This window comes from Hemitrygon akajei, chromosome 2 (genome assembly GCF_048418815.1).
Source record: "Hemitrygon akajei chromosome 2, sHemAka1.3, whole genome shotgun sequence".
NCBI classification, from domain to species: domain Eukaryota; kingdom Metazoa; phylum Chordata; class Chondrichthyes; order Myliobatiformes; family Dasyatidae; genus Hemitrygon; species Hemitrygon akajei.
Window position 1 is genome coordinate 212,317,552 of NC_133125.1, and position 21,274 is coordinate 212,338,825.

The 21,274-nt window shown below is 44.9% G+C and overlaps 2 protein-coding genes across 3 annotated transcripts in view; both read right to left on the minus strand.

Annotated features, from left to right (window-relative positions):
* LOC140720542 (butyrophilin subfamily 3 member A3-like) overlaps positions 1-21,274 on the minus strand; it is a 388,295-nt gene that overhangs the window by 74,303 nt on the left and 292,718 nt on the right. The gene's annotated exons all lie outside the window — the stretch shown is intronic.
* LOC140738266 (butyrophilin subfamily 3 member A2-like) overlaps positions 1-21,274 on the minus strand; it is an 81,585-nt gene that overhangs the window by 51,197 nt on the left and 9,114 nt on the right. The window contains exons 2-3 of the mRNA XM_073065434.1: positions 13,221-13,307; positions 5,105-5,452 (exon numbers count right to left, since the gene is read on the minus strand). Coding sequence (XP_072921535.1) covers positions 5,105-5,452; positions 13,221-13,278 — 406 coding nt within the window. The 5' untranslated portion in view covers positions 13,279-13,307. The remainder of the gene's footprint in view (positions 1-5,104; positions 5,453-13,220; positions 13,308-21,274) is intronic.

The following is a 21,274-nucleotide window of genomic DNA, read 5'->3' on the forward strand; positions in this document are numbered from 1 at the left end:
AACTCATTGCACTGACTGAAATGTTGCCCTATTATCTGTCTGTCTTTCCTGGAATTTTATTACACACTGCCTTTGCTTGTATAGCAACTGCACCATCTCCAGCCCTAATCCCCTATCACTACTGTACTCATCCTCTACCAACTTCCCTTCTGAGTCCCAGAACAAGACTCAGTGCCAAAGCTCTGGTCACTGTGTCTTTCCCCCAGCAGGTCATTCCCACAACACCACTCAAAGTGCGATACTAGTTATTGAGGGGAGTGATTCGCTAATTGAGTAGAAAAGACAGCGACTCGTGGCAGATTGGAGCTTTGTGCAGCACAGCACCCAATCAGCATTTGGGATTGATTGAAACTAAAGTAAGGCAAGGGCAAGTGGAGCGGCCATTGTTGGAATGACCGTCTGTGGAGCGTACAGAGAGAGAATGGGGATTTTGATGCTTCAGCTCTTTGAGGCTTCACTGAGGAGAGACTTGAGTGAGAGAAAGTGAAAAGCTATAGGTAATTTTTTCCCCACAGTTTATTATTGTATTTCTTTCTTTATATTTGCTCAAATAGAACAGTAGTGATGCCAGGCAGGATAGGTGAATGTGCCACTTACAGGATGTGGAAAGACAGGGAGTCCTGCAGTGTCCCTGACGACTACAACTACAAGAAGTGCATCCAGTTGTTGCTTCAAACACTCCGTGTTAAGATGTTGGAGCTGCAAATGGATGAACTCTGGATCATTTGGGAGATGAGTGGGTGATAGATAGGATAATTAGAGAGGTAGTTACAACCAAGGTACAGCACAGGAGACTGGGTGATAGTCAAGAAGGGGAAAGGGATTAAACAGCCAGTACAAGAGTACCCCTGTGGCCATCCACTGCAACAACAAGTACTTTGGTTCCTGTGCCGAGTGGTGACCGAGCAGAGGCAAGTCACAGCGGTTAGGTTTCTGGCACTGAGTCTGGCCCTTTAACTCAGAAGAGAAGTTGGGGGGGGGGGGTGGGCAGTAGAAGAGGCAAGCTGTGGCAATAGGGAATACTTAGGAGAACAGAAAAGAGGTTCTGTGGATGAAAACAAGATTCCTGGATGGTATGTTCCGGGACATCTTGGATTGAGTTCTCAGTATTCCATGGTCGACAGCCAGAGGTTGTGGTCCATGTAGGTACCAAGAGTGATGCTCTTCTGCAAAGTGAGTTCAGGAAGTTAGGTGCCAAGTTAAAGGGCAGAACATCCAGGGTTATGATCTCAGGATTGCTTCCCATGCCATATGCTATTGAGAACAATAATAGGAAGATTACACCCTTTAACACGTGACAATGGAGCCGGTGTAGGGGGGGGGGCACAATATGTTCCATAAATCAAAATTTTGACTACAGGAGATGGGTTGCTATGTTGAAGTTATATTATTTGGAGTATTGTGTACAGTTTTGGTCACCCACCTACAGGAAAGATGTAAATAAGTTTAAAAGACTACAGAGAAAATTTACAAAAATGTTGCGGGGTCTGGAGGATCTGAGTTACAAGGAAAGATTGAATAGGATAGGACTTTATTCCTTGGAATGCGGAAGATTGAAAGAAGATTTGACAGAGGGATTCAATATAATGAGGGGTATAGGTGGGGTAAAAACAAGCAGTCTTTTTCCATTGAGGTTGTGTGGGACTACAATCAGAGTTCATGGGTTAAGGGTGAAAGGTGAAAAGTTTAATGGGCTCATGAAGGGAAACTTCTTCACTCGGAGGTTCGTGAGAGCGTGGAACAAGCTGTCAACACAAGCAGAGCATGCAAGGTCAATTTCAGTGCTTAAGAGAAGTTTGGTTAGGGACTGCACATGGTTGGCAGGGGTGTGGAGAGCTATGGCCCCAGTGCAAGTCGATGGGGGTAGGCAATTTAAATAGTCCTGCATGAACTACATGGGACAAAGGGCCTGTTTCTGTGTTGGACTTTTCTATGACTCTGTGACTAAGGTGTGAGTAGAAATTAAAGAGTTGGGAACAAAGCCTCGTCCCTCATGCAAGTCAAGTCACTTTTTATTGTCATTTCGACCATAACTGCTGGTACAGTACATAGTAAGAACGAGACATTTTTTAGGACCATGGTGTTACATGACACAGTACAACAACTAGACTGAACTACATAAAAAAAAAACACAGAAAAAAACTGCACTAGATTATAGACCTACCCAGGACTGCATAAAGTGCACAAAATAGTGCAGGTATTACAATAAATAATAAACAAGACAATAGGGCAGTAAGGTGTCAGTCCAGGCTCTGAGTATTGAGGAGTCTGATAGCTTGGGGGGAAAAAACTGTTACATAGTCTGGTCGTGAGAGCCCGAATGCTTTGGTGCCTGTTCCCAAATGGCAGGAGGGGGAAGAGTTTGTATAAGGGGTGCGTGGGGTCCTTCATAATGCTGTTTGCTTTGCGGATGCAGCGTGTAGTGTGAATGTCCATAATGGTAGGAAGAGAGACCCCTGATGATCTTCTCAGCTGACCTCACTATCCGCTGCAGGGTCTTGCGATCCAAGATGGTGCATTTTCTGAACCAGGCAGTGATGCAGCTGCTCAGGATGCTCTCAATATCAACCCCTGTAGAATGTGATGAAGATGGGGGGTGGGAGATGGACTTTCCTCAGCCCTCGCAGAAAGTAGAGAAACTGCTGGGCTTTCTTTTCTATGGAGCTGGTGTTGAGGGACCAGGTAAGATTCTCCACCAGGTGAACTCCAAGAAATTTGGTGCTCTTAACGATCTCTATCGAGGAGCCATCAATATTCAGCGGGGAGTGGTCGCTCCATACCCTCCTGAAGTCAACAACCATCTCTTTTGTTTTGTTCACATTCAGAGACAGGTGGTTGGCTCTGCACCAGTCCGTTAGCTGCTGCACCTCCTCTCTGTAAGCTGACTCGTCGTTCTTGCTGATGAGATCCACCACAGTCGTGTCATCGGCGAACTTGATGATGTGGTTCGAGCTGTGTGTTGCAGCACAGTTGTGGGTCAGCAGAGTGAACAGCAGTGGACTGAGTACACAGCCCTGGGGGACCCCATGCTCAGTGTGATGGTGTTGGAGATACTGCTCCCGATCCGGACTGACTGAGGTCTCCCAGTCAGGAAGTCTAGGATCCAGTTGCAGAGGGAGGTGTTCAGACCCAGTCGGCTCAGCTTTCCAATCAGTTTGTGAGGGATGATTGTGTTGAATGCTGAACTGAAGTCTATGAACAGCATTCGAACGTATGTGTCTTTTTTGTCCAGATGGGTTAGGGCCAGGTGGAGGGTGATGACAACAGTGTGTCTGTTGAGCGGTTGGGATGGTAGGCAAACTGGAGGGGGTCCAGTGAGGGGGGCAGCAGGGTCTTGATATGCCTCATGACGAGCCTCTCGAAACACTTCATGATGATGGATGTAAGTGCAACAGGATGGTAGTCATTTAGGCAGGACACTGAAGACTTCTTCGGCACGGGGATGATGGTGGCGGCCTTGAAGCACGTTGGAACGGTGACGCTGCTCAGGGAGATGTTGAAGATGTAAGAGCATCTGCTAGCTGGTCTACACATCCTCTGAGCACTCCACCAGGAATGTTGTCTGGTCCACAGCCTTCCGTGGGTTGACCCTGCACAGGCTTCTCCTCACATCGGCCAGGGTGAGACACAGCACCTGGTCTTTTGTAGGAGGGGTGGACTTCCTCGCAGCCGTGTCATTTTCTGCCTCAAACCGGGCGTAGAAGTTATTCAGCACATCTGGGAGGGAGGCATCACCTGCACAGTCAGGTGATGTTGTCCTGTAATTGGTGATGTCCTGGATGCCCTTCCACATGTACCGCGTGTCGCCGCTGTCCTGGAAGTGGCTGTGGATTAGCTGGGCATGTGCACGCTTTGCCCCTCTGATGGCTCGGGACAGTTTGGCCCTTGCTATTGTTAGACCTGCCTTGTCGCCTGCTCTGAAGGCGGAGTCACGGGACCTCAGCAGCGCAAGCACCTCTGCGGTCATCCATGGCTTCTGGTTGGCACGTATAGTGATGGTCTTGGACAGAGTAAGATCATCAATGCACTTGCTAATGTAGCTGGTCACTGATGCTGTGTACTCCTCTAAGTTGGTAGAGTCACCATCGGTTGCAGCCTCCCTGAACATGTGCCAGTCAGAGATGGCTCCTGCTGGCCAGGTTTTCACCTGCTTCTGAACTGGTCTGGAGTGCCTGATGAACGGTCTGTATGCTGGGATAAGCATAAAAGAGATGTGGTCTGAGTATCCAAGGTGGGGGCGGGGCTCTGCCCAGTACGCGTCAGGGATGTTTGTGTAAACTAGGTCCAACACATTCTCCCCCTTCGTTGCAAAGTCCACATACTGATGGAATTTGGGGAGCACTGACTTAAGGTTCGCGTGGTTAAAATCTCTGACGACAATAAACAGACCATCAGGATGTACGTTCTGCAGTTCGTTAATAGCCCCGTACAGTTCATAGAGCGCCTCCTTAGCATTAGCGCTGGGGGGGAATGTAAACACCAAATATAAGAACAGAGGTGAATTCCCATGGCAAATAAAATGGTCTGCATCTAACAGCCACAAACTCCACTAGTGACGAGCAATATCTGGAGACCAGCACAGAGTTCTTGCACCATTCCGTACTGATGTAAACACACAAGCCACCACCGCAAGTCTCACCGGAGAGAGCTGCATCCCTGTCCGCTCGAAACAAGGCGAGCAAGACAAACCAGACTCTTCCACTGATTTTCTCTACACTTCCCACGGGGTTGGGAAAGCAGCCGATATAATCACAGACCCCACCCACCTTTGCCATTACCCTCTCCCATTGAGTAGAAGATACAAAGCCCCAAGTGCACCAACCACCAGTCTCGAGAACAGTTTCTATGCCACGGTTATCGAACTCCTGAACAGACCTCTCAGACACAACGATTTGACCACTTGTACCCCCAGTCTAACTCAATGCAGCCCTCACAGCTTATTGTGTAATTACTTGCACTATAATTTCTCTGCAACAACAGCATTATATTCCACATTGTTTTCTTTTTACTACCTCAATATACTAATGTACGAAGTGATCTATCTGGATGGCATGCAAAACAAATCTCCCCATGATACCTTGGTACAAATGGCAATAATACTCACTGAGAACACGCAGTTCAACTGTAGATTGTCTGATGTCATTTCTGTCTTCAACTGAACATGTATATCGCCCTTCATCATCCGGCCTGACGTTCTTTATTCTGAGGGAAACGTTTCCTTTGGTGATTTCATCTTTAAACAGTTCTGTCCTTCCTCTGTAATCCTGGTGTTGAGCGAGGGGGTCATCTTGTCCATGTCTGTACACGTGGATGGGTGAGCTGAGACCTGATTTCAGCCACTGCACTGCCATGTTGCTGGCAGAGGTTGGTGGGAGCAGCTCACATTCCAGTACAACATCTTCACCTGCAATGGCTACAAAAGGCTCATTGGGTACAAATAGGATAAAATTACCTGGAGAGAAATAATTGATGAGACAAGTAACCAATATTGAACATTGATGAGGAACTTGTTACCCAATATACAGTTCAACTACAACACAACCAGGACTGTGAACTCAAATGAAAAGAATCTCAGCAAGTATTACGATTTTGATTACATGCTATCAAATTGAAATGGGTAAGTTGGTAGCTGGTTTGTATATAAATTTGCTATGGATTATAATAACAATGTAAAAAAAAAATTGGTTCTGCCCCTGCTTCTACCCCACCCCCTCTAACTATCAAAATAGTTTTGGCATCCCACAGAGCACCGGGGTGGAAAATGATATCCCACAGCTACTCCACCGCAACCCATCCAACAAGCATGAAGAAAGGCAAACACGAGGAAATCTGCAGATGCTGGAAATTCAAGCAACACACACAAAATGCTGGTGGAACACAACAGGCCAGGCAGCATCTATAAGGAGAAGCACTGTCGATGTTTCAGGCCGAGACCCTTCGATGCTGCCTGGCCTGCTGTGTCCCACCAGCATTTTGTGTGTGTTGCTTGAAGAAAGGGATGGTTTGGGTCTGAGGGTGGGTAATGGTGTGGGTGGAACTCAGCACGGAAATCTCTATGTGAAATCCAGCCAGGCTGAAGCTGGACAGAAAAGCCCAAATTACAACAAAAAATTTGATGAGGTAAGTTTATTGCATTTCAGGTGCTCAAAGACCAACATTTAAGGGCTGAAGTAGAAACTTTATATTGACATTGGCCAGTCATCATTTATTTTTAAAAAAAATAAACTGCAAAAAGCTGAGGCTCCTTCACTATTTCCAATCAAACATCACTCCTGGCATCTTGAGGCTCCATCACTACTCCCAATCAAACATCACTCCTGGGATCTTGAGGCTCCATCACTACTCCCAATCAAACATCACTCCTGGTATCTTGAGGCTCCATCACTACTCCCTATCAAACATCACTCCTGGTATCTTGAGGCTTCATCACTACTCCCAAACAAACATCACTCCTGGGATCTTGAGGCCCCATCACTACTCCCAATCAAACATCACTCCTGGTATCTTGAGGCTTCATCACTACCCCCAATCGAGCATCACTCGTGGCATCTTGAGGCTCCATCACTACCCCCAATCGAACATGATGACACAAAGTTTGGAGGTGCTGTGGATAGTGTGGAGGGCTATCAGAGGTTACAACGGGACATCAATACGATGCAAAACTGGGCTGAGAAGTGGAAGATGGAATTTCTCCCAAATAAGTGAGAGGTGATTCATTTTGGTTGGTCAAGTTTGATGGCAGAATATAGTATTAATGATAAGACTCTTGGCAGTGTGGAGGATCAGAGGGATCTTGGGGTCTAAGTCCATAGAACACTCAAAGCTGCTGTGCAGGTTGACTGTGTGGTTAAGAAGGCATAAGGTGCATTGGCCTTCATCAACTGTGGGATTGAGTTTAAGAGCCGAGAGGTAATGTTACAGCTTTAGAAGACCCTGTTCATATCCCACTTGGAGTACTGTGCTCAGTTCTGGTCACATAACCACAGGAAGGATGTGGAAACCATAGAAAGGGTGCAGAGGAGATTTATATGGATGTTGCCTGGATTGGGGAGTAGGCCTAATGAAAACAGGTTGTGTGAACCTGGCCTTTGTCATCAGAGGATGAGAGGTGACCTGATAGAGGTGTGTAACATGATGAGAGGCATTGATCGTGTGGATAGTCAGAGGCTTTTTCCCAGGGCTGAAATGGCTAATGCAAGAGGGCACAATTTAAGGTGCTTGGAAGTAAGTACAGAGGACATGTCAGGGGTAAGTTTTTAATGCAGAGTGGTGAGTGCATGGAATGGGCTGCCGGCAACTGTGGTATGATACGATAGGGCCTTTTTAGAGACCCCTGGATATGTACTTGGAGCTTAAGAAAATAGAGGGCCATGGGTAACCCTTGGTAATTTCTAAATTAAGTGTGTTTGGGACAGCATCGTGGGCTGAAGGGCCTGTATTCTGCTGTTGCTTTTCTATGTTTCTATCACTCCTGGCATCATGCCAAACAGAGATAAAACCCTGATGCAGAAACTAGCCTACTTAACAGACATTTTTCATCATATGAACCAGTTGAACAAGTTTCTGAATTTCCTGGAGAAAATGTTTCAACTTAATGTGACAAGATTCTTGGATTTAAAAGGAAACTGAACCTTTGGCGAAATCATGTTGCAAAAGAAAATCTTGAAAGGTTTCCACATCTGGGTTTGAGAGTGAGGAAGGATATCAGAAAGTCTTGACTCTTATTGAAAACCATCTAGAAGAACTGCAGAACAAAACTGAACAGTATTTTTCCTCCCTTTCAACACAAGTGTATGACTGGTTGAGGGAATCTTTCTCTGAATCTTCTGCTCAGCCTGAGAACCTGACTTTGAGAGAAGAGGAAGAACTTTGTGAGCAGCACTCTGATCGTGCACTCAAGATTAGATTTAATGACCTGCCTCCAGACAAGTTCTGGATTTCTGTAGAAGAGTATCCTGCCATTCATCTGAAGGCAATGAACATTTTGCTGCAGTTTTCAACCTCAGCAAAGTTGAAACTTCAGCAAGCTTCTTCTTGCTGAACAAGCAAAAAGAGCAAGGATAAAAATCATCTCATTTCAGTTGATGCTGAAATCCAAGTGTGCTTATCACAAGTTCGACCCAGTATTGAGAAATATGGAGATTCCTGGTGGTGGCTGATGGAGTAACAGCAATCTGCCGTTTCTCCAACTCTCATTAACTTACTATTTCCAACCTGTCTTGAAACTCCTTTTTTAAGTGTGATATTCTTTCATTATGGCTACAAGGGGTGCCAGAGGTACTAAAAAGGATGATATCCCTGCTTCTTTGGATTCTATTATGGATTTGCTGCAGTCATACATGAGAAGCCTCTGAGACGTTTCAACATTTCAGCTCTGAATTTAAACAAATAGATGGTAAATTGGATTCTATTCAACAAACTCTTAATGAACACGATAAACGTATAAAAATAATTAGGCAATTTTGTAGTCTCTGGAAATGGATGAATTACAAAAGCTTTGTGAAAAGCACTCTTAGTCCAATGAAAAATTAAGACAGAGGATTATCAACCTAGAAAATAGAAGTAGAAGAAGCAACCTACGGGTTCTGGGTCTCGAAGAATTAATCGAAGGTAATCATCCTATGGAATTTTATGCAAACTTTTTGCAAAAATTGTTTCTGGAAATTTTGACATCTTTGCCTATGATTGATCGAGTTCACAGATCTCCCCTGTTTAGACCTCCTAAGGGAGATAGACCAAGATCAATAATAATCTGTTTTCATGAATTTAAAACAAAGGAACTGTTAATTTGCGAATCTCATCGAAGAGGCATGATTGACTATAATGTTGTAAGATTAGAATTGTCAAAGATTACTCGCCTGAGCTTATGCAGGAACATGCTAAGTTCAAAGGAGCTATGTCCGAGTTTTTAAACAAGGGTTTCAAACCATCTCTTTGCTACCCAGCCCGACTCAGAATCACACTTAAAGATGGATCTTTCGAATGGTTTCGTTTGACTGTTGAAGCACAAAGGTTTTCAAAATCCGAAGGCTAGCTGTTTTGTGTGTTTTTACATGAAGACATAAGATTAAATGAGAAAGATTTAATTTGTGGATCCTGTTGAAGGGGCGTGATTGGTCATAGGTTGCAATATTAAGACCCGAAGATTTTTCGCTTGAGGTTATGCAGGAACGTGCTAAGTTTAAAGAAGCTTTGCTGAAATATTTTTTTAACAAGGCTTTCAAGCCATCCCTTGGCTACCCTGTTTGACTGAGAATCTCATTAAAAATTGGATCCTTCAAATGGTTTTATTTGAATACTGAAGCACAAAGATTTTTTAAAATTTGAAGGCTAACTGCTTAGTCTGTTTTTTTCATGAAGATAAGACTAATGTGTAATGTCTTTCTTTATGAATAATTGCATCTGTTACTTTTGGTAAACCTTTGTAACTAATCTCCTGTTGTATTTTTTAATACTGTATTTTTAATATATGAGAATTGAATTACTTGCTTGGACATTGTTTTGTCCAGGTTGGAATATAAGTAACCTTGAAACTAATTGGAGCGATCACCAGGTTTTTTGGAAGGTTGTCCATAGTTGTAGATGCAGGCTTTCTATTGGTCAGCCTTCTTTCTTTGAGTTTTTTTTTCCCCCTCTGAGCTGTTTTCGAATTTTTAGCCAACTTGTTGCTTGGTTACCATTTCTCAAGGTTTATGCATTGGTTTTAACCCTTCCTTTAAATAATATTAAAAATGGACCAAACTATTAATTTACTCAGTTTTAACGTGAAAGGGTTAAATCAACCTGTTAAATGTAATAAGATGTTTGCTTATATTAGGAAATTTAAGGTCCGTATTATTTTCTTACAAGAAACTCACATACGCAAATGTGATAATTTATGTTTATCTAGCCGTTGGAATGCACTTTGTTTTCAATTCTTCTTTTCAGGCCAAATCTAGAGGAGTTTCAATTCTTATAGATAATACACTATCCTTTGTTCAATGTAAGTAGTGTCTGATACCAATGGACATTTTGTTATAGCATCAGGAAAATTAGATAATAAATTAATAGTATTTGCCAATGTGTATGCCCCAAATGTAGATGATCCAGGATTCTTTGAGCATTTTTTTTTCCATTTTTGCCAGATCTGAGTCTTTATTCTCTGGTGACAGGAGGAGATTTTAACTGTTGGCTAGACCCAGTTTTAAACTGGTCACCTTCTAAACCAGTATCTCTTAATAAAGCAGCTTTGTTTATTCAATCTTTTTTATTGAAATGTGGTATTGTTGATGTTTGGCATTTTTTACATCCTTTAGCTAGACAGTACTGATTTTTTCCCATGTTCATCATACATTTTCCAGGATTGATTATTTTTTATTGATAGTCAAATGATTTCATCAGTTTGTTCCTGTGAATATAAAGAGATTGCTGTCTCAGATCATGCTCCCATATTTCTATCTTTAAATCTTCCCGGTCTTCCTCAAACAAACAGATTTTGGCATTTTAATACAACTTTGTTATCTGATAAGGAATTTAAAAAATTTCTAGAGAGGCATATTATTTTGTTTTTTGAAGAGAATAAAAAGGAAGAGACTTCTAATCTTATTGTATGGGATACTTTCAAGGCCTATATTAGAGGACAAATTATTTCTTATATTAAGAGTGTTAAGAATAAAGCTAATAAAGAAAGAATTAAATTAGCCAATCAATTGAATAAATTAGATCAAAAATATGCTATAGGTCCAGATCCTGTTTTATATAAAAGACATGTTGAAGTCAAAACTAAATATGATCTTCTGTTAACATATCCAATTGAAACTCAACTTCTTAAAGACTAAACTCAATTTTACATTCACAGAGATAAATCAGGTAAAGTATTGGCCAACCAATTAAAAACTTCTGTAGTTAAATGACAAATTAAAGAAATTTGTAAAACTAATGGTGATAGGACAACTGATAACTCTGAAATAAATGATACCTTTGGAGAACTGTATTCTAAACTTTACAGTTCTGATTCCCCTAAAATAGTACTGTACTGAACAATTTTCTAGATCAATTAATTATCCCTGTACTTTCTGCAGATTAATTGCAAACAGATGGATCAACACATTTCTTATGAGGAAATTGCCGAGGCTATATGTTCATTACACTTGGGGAATGCTCTGGGTCCAGATGGATTTTCTGGAGAATTAGGCTCTTTCCTAATTAATTATACCGCATTTATGCTTAGTTTTTTTTGGATTCTTTCAAATTGGGTAGCTTGTCTCAATCTTTTTATGAAGCTTCCATTTTGCTTATCCTAAAAAAGAACAAGGACCCAACTAAATGCTCTTCATATAGACCAATTCCATTACTCAATGTTGATACTAAAATCCTTTCCAAAGTTTTGGCTGGGAGGATTGAAAATATTTTACTTTCTATTATTTCTGATGATCAGACTTAATTTATTAAAAACCAACATTCCCAATTTAATATACTCCGTGTATTAAATGTTATTTACTCTCCTTCTCAGGAGATATCGGAATGTGTGATATCCTTAGATGCTGAGAAGACCTTCGATCGGGTTGAATGGAATTATTTATTTAAAACCTTAGAAAAATTTAATTTTGGACCAGATTTTATTCAATGGATTAAATTACTTTATCTATCTCCTTCTGCTCAGGTTCTTACTAATTTTCAAAATTACAAACCATTTAAACTTCACCTTGGAACTAGGCAAGGTTGTCCGTTGAGTCCTTTGCTCTTTGATCTAGCTTTAGAAACCCTAGCCATTGCTTTTCGAGAATCTAATGATATCTGTGGTATTTTAAGGAGAGGCATTACTCACAAAATCTCACTTTGCACTGATGACATATTGCTTTTTATCTCTAATGTTGAGACCTTGTTACCTTGCGTACTTTCAGTACTCTCCCATTTTAGCCAGTTTTCAGGATATAAATTGAATTATTTCCTTTAAATAATTTGGTATCAATTAACACTAATCTCCCTTTTAAAATTGTAAGGAATCAATTTACTTATTTGGGTGTAACAGTCACTAAGAATTACAAACACCTGTTTAAAGAATACTTTCTTACTTTATTGAACCATGTAAAAAGGATATCATTAAATTGGTCACCTCTTTCAATATCATTGATTGGACGAATTAATTCTATTAAAATGAATATTCTACCTAAATTTATATACCTTTTTCAGGCTTTACCCATTTTTATTCCTAAATCCTTTTTTGACTCCCTTAATTCTATTTTATCCTCATATATATGGAAAAATAAACATCCTCGATTAAATAAAGTTCATCTTCAAGGATTGTTCCTTTAGACAAAATTAAGAATCTCTGGGAACAAGAATTACAGACATCAGTATCTGAGGAAACTTGGAATGAAATTTTTCAACTGGTTAATACTTTATCGTTATGTGCTCGTCGTTCCCTCATACAATTTAAGGTGGTACACAGAGCTGATTTGACTAAGGATCAGCTATCTCGTTTTTATTCGGATATATTTCCCTACTGTGACAGATGTAATAATGGAGAAGCTTCATTAATTCATATGTTTTGGAGTTGTCTGAGTCTCGAAAAATATTGGAAGGAAGTTTTTCAAACTTTTTCTTTACTTTTCAAAGTCAATTTTAAGCCTAACCCTCTGACAGCCTATTTGGTATTGTTGCAGGACAAGATATCAAGCTGAAGACATCTGATTTACATATTTTGGCCTTTAGCTCTCTTATAGCTAGGAGAGCGCTTTTGTTTAAATGGAAAGATGTTTTTCCTCCTACCCATTCTCAATGGTTATGCGACGTTATGTCATGATTAGATTTAGGGAAGATTTGTTGTTCAATTTCTGAATCTCATCAGGACTTTCAAACATTGTGGGGACATTTTTTGATTTATTTTCAAAACCTTCAAGTCATTGTTTAAATTCAGATATTGGTTATTATTATTTTTTGTTATATGAGAAAGTATTTACCTTTTTTTCTACTTAATAAACAGCTTCAATCTTGGTAGGGGTTAGATTCTTTATTTTGACAATAAAGTTTTTAACTAAATAAGAGGCACTTGAAAAATTTTGTAATTACAGACATCTATAATCTCACTTCAAGGATAGAAATGGGACATTCATTCATTGCAATTAAGTAGTGTGAACAATTTCATAAGTTACTAAATATAAAATGCTTTATCTTCTGATTCCATGTGTCTACTCTGTAATATAAAGAAACATAATCAAACAAAATTTTTTGATTATTACCTTGGAGTGAGATGAGAATCCCGTTCAGTAATAGCAGAGTGTGATGAATCACTCTCATCTCAGCAGAAGAGTCGAGAGGCTGAGAAGCTGGAAGAAGGAGAGGGGTTGTGTGGAGGGGGAGTAGGGTAGTATTGGAGTGGGGGGGGGGGGGTAGAGAGAGATGTTAGTCCTGTCATTTGAGGAAGCTGTGAGCATCCCCTCCCCCACTGTCCTCAGCACCAATGTTCACCAACCCCACTCCCAATAATCTGAGAAAAAATGTCCTTGGCCTCTCCACACAAGGTGGGAACAAATTACTGGGCAAAGGAGCACCAGGTTCAGCACGGAGCCCCCACCTCACTTTAGAAATGTAGGGAACATTTCTAACCAACAAACTTGATTTAAAATAGTCAATTTATTATCACAGTTTCAATAATTAGATTTGTAAAATGTATTTACAGAATTCAGAACAGTATAATGTTCAGTAATATGAAGGTACAATCATCACAGTATCATATTAGTAAAAATATTGTTCCTGGACATGTTTAAACCAGTTGTTTGCGAAGATTCAACAACACTCTGACCAGTGCTGGGCAAATCCAATAGGAACTGCAGCTGGGAAATGTTGCCGAGGTGCGGTCAGGAAGTTTGGGATTACTGTTCCCTCATGTGTGGAGAATGTATTCATCATTTAAGCCACAGAAACACCAAATCCTTGATAACTAGCATATTTTATTGACATTGATATATTAACAAAATAGAACAGGATTGAAACAGGCACTGACATTAATCCTACCTTAATTCATTTTATTATAGACAATAGGAGCAGAAGTAGACCCTTCAGCCCTTCGAACCTGCACCGCCATTCTGAGATCATGGCTGATCATCTACTATCAATACCCAGTTCCTGCCTTGTCCCCATATCCCTTGATTCCCCTATCCATAAGATACCTATCTAGCTCCTTCTTGAAAGCAGCCAGAGAATTGGCCTCCACTGCCTTCCGAGGCAGTGCATTCCAGATCCCCACAACTCTCTGGGAGAAGAAGTTTTTCCTTAACTCTGTCCTAAATGACCTACCCCTTATTCTCAAACCATGCCCTCTGGTACTGGACTCTCCCAGCATCTGGAACATATTTCCTGCCTCTATCTTGTCCAATCCCTTAATAATCTTATATGTTGCAATCAGATCCCCTCTCAATCTCCTGAATTCCAGCGTGTACAAGCCCAGTCTCTCTAACCTCTCTGCGTAAGACAGTCCAGACATCCCAGGAATTAACCTCGTGAATCTACGCTGCACTTCCTCTATAGCCAGGATGTCCTTCCTTAACCCTGGAGACCAAAACTGTACACAATAGTCCAGGTGTGGTCTCACCAGGGCCCTGTACAAATGCAAAAGAATATCCTTGCTCTTGTACTCAATTCCCTTTGTAATAAAGGCCAACATTCTATTAGCCTTCTTCACTGCCTGCTGCACTTGCTCATTCACCTTCAGTGACTGATGAACAAGGACTCCTAGATCTCTTTGTATTTCTCCCTTACCTAACTCTACACTGTTCAGATAATAATCTGCCTTCCTGTTCTTACTCCCAAAGTGGATAACCTCACACTTATTCACATTAAACGTCATCTGCCAAGTATCTGCCCACTCACTCAGCCTATCCAAGTCACCCTGAATTCTCCTAACATCCTCATCACATGTCACACTGCCACCCAGCTTCGTAACATCAGCAAATTTGCTGATGTTATTCTCAATGCCTTCATCTTATTCTCCTCATATTCACATCAACTCTCCAAATGTTCCTCTGGTCATTACAGTATTTACAGCAACCAATTAGCCTACCAATCTGAGAGTTTATGGGACGCATGAGGAAGCTAAGCATGCAGGGCAATCCTGCATAGTCACAGAGAAAATGTATAAATTCCACAAACAAGCCTTAAGGTCAGGATTACAACTTGGTCATTTAAACTCTGAACCAATAATACTTTTTGAGCCACAAAGTTTGTCATGACCAACACATGCAGCGAGATTTCTCACAAAGGGCCAGCAAGTGATGGAGCAACTGAAAAACCAGGCTGCAAACAGTGGCAGAGTACAATCAAGACTTCCACTGTCAAAAATTGCACTGAATGCATTTTGTGTTATTTCTTGCTTTCCATAAAACATACACAAGGAGAAATTCCCCCACAGTTTAAGCAAATGGTCAAGTATTGATTAACTCCAGAAGAGTTAAGTGCACTCTAGGCTTTTAATACATGGCAACGAATAAAGGGTAGAATTGTGGAAACAAAAGAGAACTTTGGCAAATTTGTTCATTTCAACAACTTACAACTTGTTCAGAAATTGTATACAACTTATGAAATTGAACAACTTGTTCAGAAATGGAAAATTATATACAAGTAAAATATATTGTGGTGTAGACCAAATTTCTGAAGAATTCAGCAGGCCAGGCCACATTTGCAAAGAAAAAGAGTCAATATTTTGAGCCAAGGACCTTTCATCAGAATGCCAAAAATAAGAATGTAGCGGTGTGCTACGCGCAGCACTGAAATTACGACACGGAGTCGGTAAACTGCAACCACGGAATAAGTTTATTTCACAAACACAGTCTTGCTTAAAAGCCTGTCTCCCCCCACTCGAAACTTGGAGAGGCACGTAACTGAAACTCCCTGAGGCTATGTATCTTTGTCTCTGGCTCTGGCTAATTGTCAGCCGGTTCGAGTGTGCTAGTAATTGGGTCGCCACATAACCCCTCCCCCCCCCAGAACCGGCGGTACACCCCCCAATGTCCACAGTCTGGGCCGGGCCCTGTTTGGGAGGTCGGCCTCTGCGCCGCGGTGCCGGAAACTCGACCGGTTGCGCCAAGTCCACGTGGGCCGGTTTGAGTCGGTCCACCGTGAAAACCTCCTCTCTCCCCCCAACGTCCAGCACGAACGTGGACCCGTCGTTTCTGATCACCGTAAATGGCCCCTCGTAGGGCCGTTGCAGCGGTGGCCGATGCCCGCCCCGGCGTACAAACACAAACTTACAGTTCTGCAGATCTTTGGGTACGCAGGTCGGGTGCTGTCCATGCTGCGAAGTGGGCATGGGGGCCAGGGCACCGAGTCTCTCGCGTAGTCTGCCCAGGACCGCTGCGGGTTCTTCCTCTCGCCCCCTTGGGGCTGGTATGAACTCCCCAGGAACGACCAGGGGCGCGCCGTACACCAACTCGGCCGACGAAGCGTGCAGATCGTCTTTGGGCGCCATGCGGACGCCGAGCAGGACCCAGGGAAGTTCGTCCGCCCAGTTAGCTCCTCGCAGGCGGGCCATGAGAGCCGACTTCAGGTGGCGGTGGAAACGCTCCACCAGTCCGTTCGACTGTGGGTGGTAGGCAGTGGTGTGGTGCAGCTGAGTCCCCAACAGGTTGGCCATCGCTGACCAGAGGCTGGAGGTGAACTGGGCGCCTCTGTCGGAGGTAATGTGGGCCGGGACACCAAAGCGGGACACCCAGGTGGCGATCAGCGCCCGGGCGCAAGATTCGGAGGTGGTGTCGGTGAGCGGGACCGCCTCTGGCCATCTTGTGAACCTGTCCACGATAGTCAGGAGGTGCCGCGCCCCGTGTGACACAGGCAGGGGGCCCACGATATCCACATGAATGTGGTCGAAACGCCGGTGGGTGGGGTGGAACTGCTGCGGCGGGGCCTTGGTGTGTCGCTGCACCTTGGCCGTCTGGCAGTGCAGGCACGTTCTGGCCCAATCACGGACCTGCTTGCGGAGTCCGTGCCAAACGAACCTGCTGGAGACCATCCGGACGGTAGTGCGGATGGAGGGGTGGGCCAAGTTATGAATGGAGTCGAACACGTGTCGTCGCCAAGGTGCCGGGACGACGGGACGGGGCTGGCCGGTGGCGACGTCACAGAGTAGGGTCCTCTCACCTGGGCCTACGGGGAGGTCCTGGAGCTGCAAACCGGAGACTGCGGTCCGGTAACTCGGGATCTCCTCATCTGCCAGCTGTGCCTCTGCCAGCGCCTCAAAGTCTACCCCTTGGGAAAGGGCGTGAATGTTAGGACGAGAGAGCGCATCCGCCACGACATTGTCCTTACCCGAGACGTGCCGGACGTCCGTCGTGTATTCAGAGATGTAGGACAGATGGCGCTGCTGGCGGGACGACCAGGGATCGGACACCTTTGTGAATGTAAAGGTAAGCGGTTTGTGGTCCGTGAACGCGGTGAAGGGCCTACCTTCTAACAAGTACCTGAAATGCCGGATTGCCAGGTATAGCGCCAACAGCTCCCGGTCGAAAGCACTGTACTTGAGCTCGGGTGGCCGCAGGTGTTTGCTGAAAAACGCCAGGGGTTGCCAGCGGCCCGCGATGAGCTGCTCCAGTACCCCACCGACTGCCGTGTTAGAGGCGTCCACCGTGAGGGCGGTAGGGACGTCCATTCTGGGGTGCACTAGCATCGTGGCATTCGCCAAGGCATCCTTCATTTGAATGAAAGCGGCGGCGGACACCTCGTCCCAGGTAATGTCCTTGCCCGGACCGGACAGCAAGGCGAACAGGGGGCGCATGATCTGGGCAGCTGAAGGGAGGAAGCGGTGGTAGAAATTGACCATACCTACGAATTCCTGCAGGCCTTTGACCGTGGTGGGTCGGGGGAAATGACGGACCGCATCCACCTTAGCGGGCAGAGGGGTTGCCCCGTCTTTAGTAATCCTGTGGCCCAGGAAGTCAATGGTATCGAGCCCGAACTGGCATTTGGCCAGGTTGATCGTTAGACCGTAGTCACTCAGCCGGGCAAAGAGCTGTCGGAGGTGGGACAGATGCTCCTGACGACTGCTGCTGGCTATGAGGATGTCGTCCAAATAGATGAATGCGAAGTCCAGGTCGCGTCCCACCGCGTCCATCAACCGCTGGAACGTCTGTGCGGCATTCTTCAGGCCGAACGGCATGCGGAGGAACTCGAAAAGGCCGAACGGGGTGATGAGAGCCGTTTTGGGGATGTCGTCTGGATGCATCGGGATTTGATGGTATCCGCGGATTAGGTCTACCTTGGAGAAGATCTGCGCGCCGTGCAGGTTGGCTGCAAAGTCCTGAATGTGCGGCACAGGGTAGCGGTCCGGTGTTGTAGCCTCGTTCAGCCTGCGGTAGTCGCCGCACGGTCTCCAGCCCCCTGTCGCCTTGGGCACCATGTGCAGGGGAGAGGCCCATGGGCTGTCAGACCGCCGTATGATCCCCAATTCCTCCATCCGTGTAAACTCCTCCTTCGCCAGTCGGAGCTTGTCCGGGGGAAGCCGCCGAGCGCGGGCATGGAGGGGTGGTCCCTGGGTCAGGATGTGGTGCTGTACACCGTGTCGGGGCATGGCTGCCGTGAACTGTGGTGCCAGAACCGATGGGAAATCCGCCTGGTCCCTGGTGAAGTCGTTGCCGGACAGCGTGATGGAGCCGAGGTGAAGGGCTGGCAACTGGGCTGCACCCAGGGGGAATGTCTGAAAGGTCTCGGCGTGAACCAGTCTCTTCCTGGGCAGGTCGACCAGTAGGCTGTGAGCCCGCAAGAAATCCGCACCCAGAAGCGGTTGGGCTACGGCGGCCAGTGTGAAGTCCCACGTAAACTTGCTGGAGTCGAGCCGTAGCTGCACCGGACGGGTGCCATAAGTCCTTATTGTGCTGCCGTTCGCGGCCCGTAGGGGGGGACCTGGCGCCCTGCTGCGGGTGTCGTAACTCGTCGGAGGTAAGACGCTGATCTCGGCACCGGTGTCGACCAAAAACCGGCGTCCCGACTGTTTGTCCCAGACATACAGGAGGCTATCCCGAAGGCCAGCCGTCGTAGCCATCAGCGACGGCTGGCCCTGGCATTTCCCGTGGAATTGGCAGGGCGGGCGACAGCGGCGGGCATCTGCGCCCCACCGCTGGTGGTAGAAACACCAGTGTTCGTTGGGCTCCACAACCCGGCCTCTGGGTTTAGCGGGCTCTGCGGCCGGGCCTGGACTGGTTTGCTGCTGGGATGGCCTGCTGATCTGTGCGATGGACATCCCACTCACCTTCTTGGCGTTCCACAGCGCGTCCGCCCGGGCTGCCACCTTCCGGGGGTCGCTGAAATCCGCGTCGGACAGCAGCAGGCGTATGTCCTTGGGCAGCTGCTCCAGGAATGCCTGCTCAAACATGAGGCAGGGCGTGTGTCCGTCGGCCAGAGACAACATCTCATTCATCAAAGCTGATGGAGGCCTGTCTCCCAAGCCATCCAGGTGCAGTAAGCGGGCAGCTCGCTCGCGGCGGGAGAGCCCGAAAGTCCTTATGAGCAGGGCTTTGAATTCCATGTACTTGCCGTCTGCCGGGGGAGACTGTACGAACTCTGCGACCTGGGCCGCTGTGTCCTGGTCGAGGGAGCTCACCACGTAGTAGTAACGGGTGTCCTCTGAGGTTATTTGCCGAACATGGAATTGGGCTTCTACTTGCTGAAACCATAGGTGAGGTTGTAGCGACCAGAAGCTTGGCAGCTTCAAAGAAACCGCGTTAACAAACGCAGAGTCTGCCATCTCCGGTCCAAAAAAACGGTTGGACCGTCGGGGTCACCAATGTAGCGGTGTGCTACGCGCAGCACTGAAATTACGACACGGAGTCGGTAAACTGCAACCACGGAATAAGTTTATTTCACAAACACAGTCTTGCTTAAAAGCCTGTCTCCCCCCACTCGAAACTTGGAGAGGCACGTAACTGAAACTCCCTGAGGCTATATATCTTTGTCTCTGGCTCTGGCTAATTGTCAGCCGGTTCGAGTGTGCTAGTAATTGGGTCGCCACAAGAAGACAATTTTGCTTTAACTTGCAAATTCCTGTACAGTGGAGAGATGGTATAATGACTGTGATAGGGTGCAGATCAGGGTTGTTATCAGAACTATTACTGAAAAAACAGGTAATACTGTCAAAAGGGAGAGAAACACCACCATTAAGTTCCAAAAGCTGATATGAATGAGGAGTATCTGTATGATAATGATAAGGGGCTGTGCTTAGAATCTGGGAGTTTGAAAACACAGAAGCCTGTGGGGCAGGGTATTAAACTGGGTTCACATTAAACTCAGAAAGGATTGTCAGCTTAGAAAGGAAGGAACGTATTTGATCTCACACACACACACACACACACACACACACACACACACACACACACACACACACACACACACACACACACACACACACACACACACACACACACACACACACACACACACACACACACACACACACACACATCTTCACATTGAAAGTGTAAGTACAAACTACTCACACCTTCCACAAGACCCAAACTCTTCTCCAGATCTCAAAAGAAGCAGTTGTGCATGAACTGGGCTGTCTGAAGTGACAGAGTATTCTGTCCCATGTTGAGCTGTGATTGGGTCACTCTTATTTCCAGTCATTCCAAAGCAGGATGGAACAGTGATGCAGTGGGACAAAATTACTACATGAACGTTCATACACATAACTCAATTTTTTTGCAACTTGACAGGCAAATGGATTGAGAAAGAAATTTATCCATCTCTAAACAGCAGATGGGCCTGAATCCAGTGACTGGCATGTCTCACAATTAACACACACAAAGGGCGTGTGGAGGACCACAGATGAGATTTTGGATCAGCTGATTATGTTCTTTGCTTTATCTGTGAAATCCTGGTTTCAGTATGGAGCTACCAGGAGTAGTGACGGTCAGACTGTAGTTCAATGGAATCAGTGTCAGCATGCAAAATGCCAATTTCCACAAATATTAAAGCATTACATGGCCTGTCAAACTGATGCTCGAGTTCAAGGCCTCAGAGCAAATTGATGCAATTATCAAAGTCCCACCTTCAGCTGATGCAGCAAAACTCAGGTCAGTCTTGAGTTTGTTGAATTATTAGATATCAACCTTCATGCAACCATTTCAGGAGTCAACGTGACCAGAGGCCAGATAGAGTTAGTCCCCTGCATTGCAGAAAAGCATTAACTTTTACAGGTGACTGGCACACTACAGTTCAGAGACGTGTTGCTAAGGCCATCAGCAAACAAATTTTCCAAATAAACAATATGGAATTATGTCCTTTCAAAAAGCTTAGATTTAATCTCAAT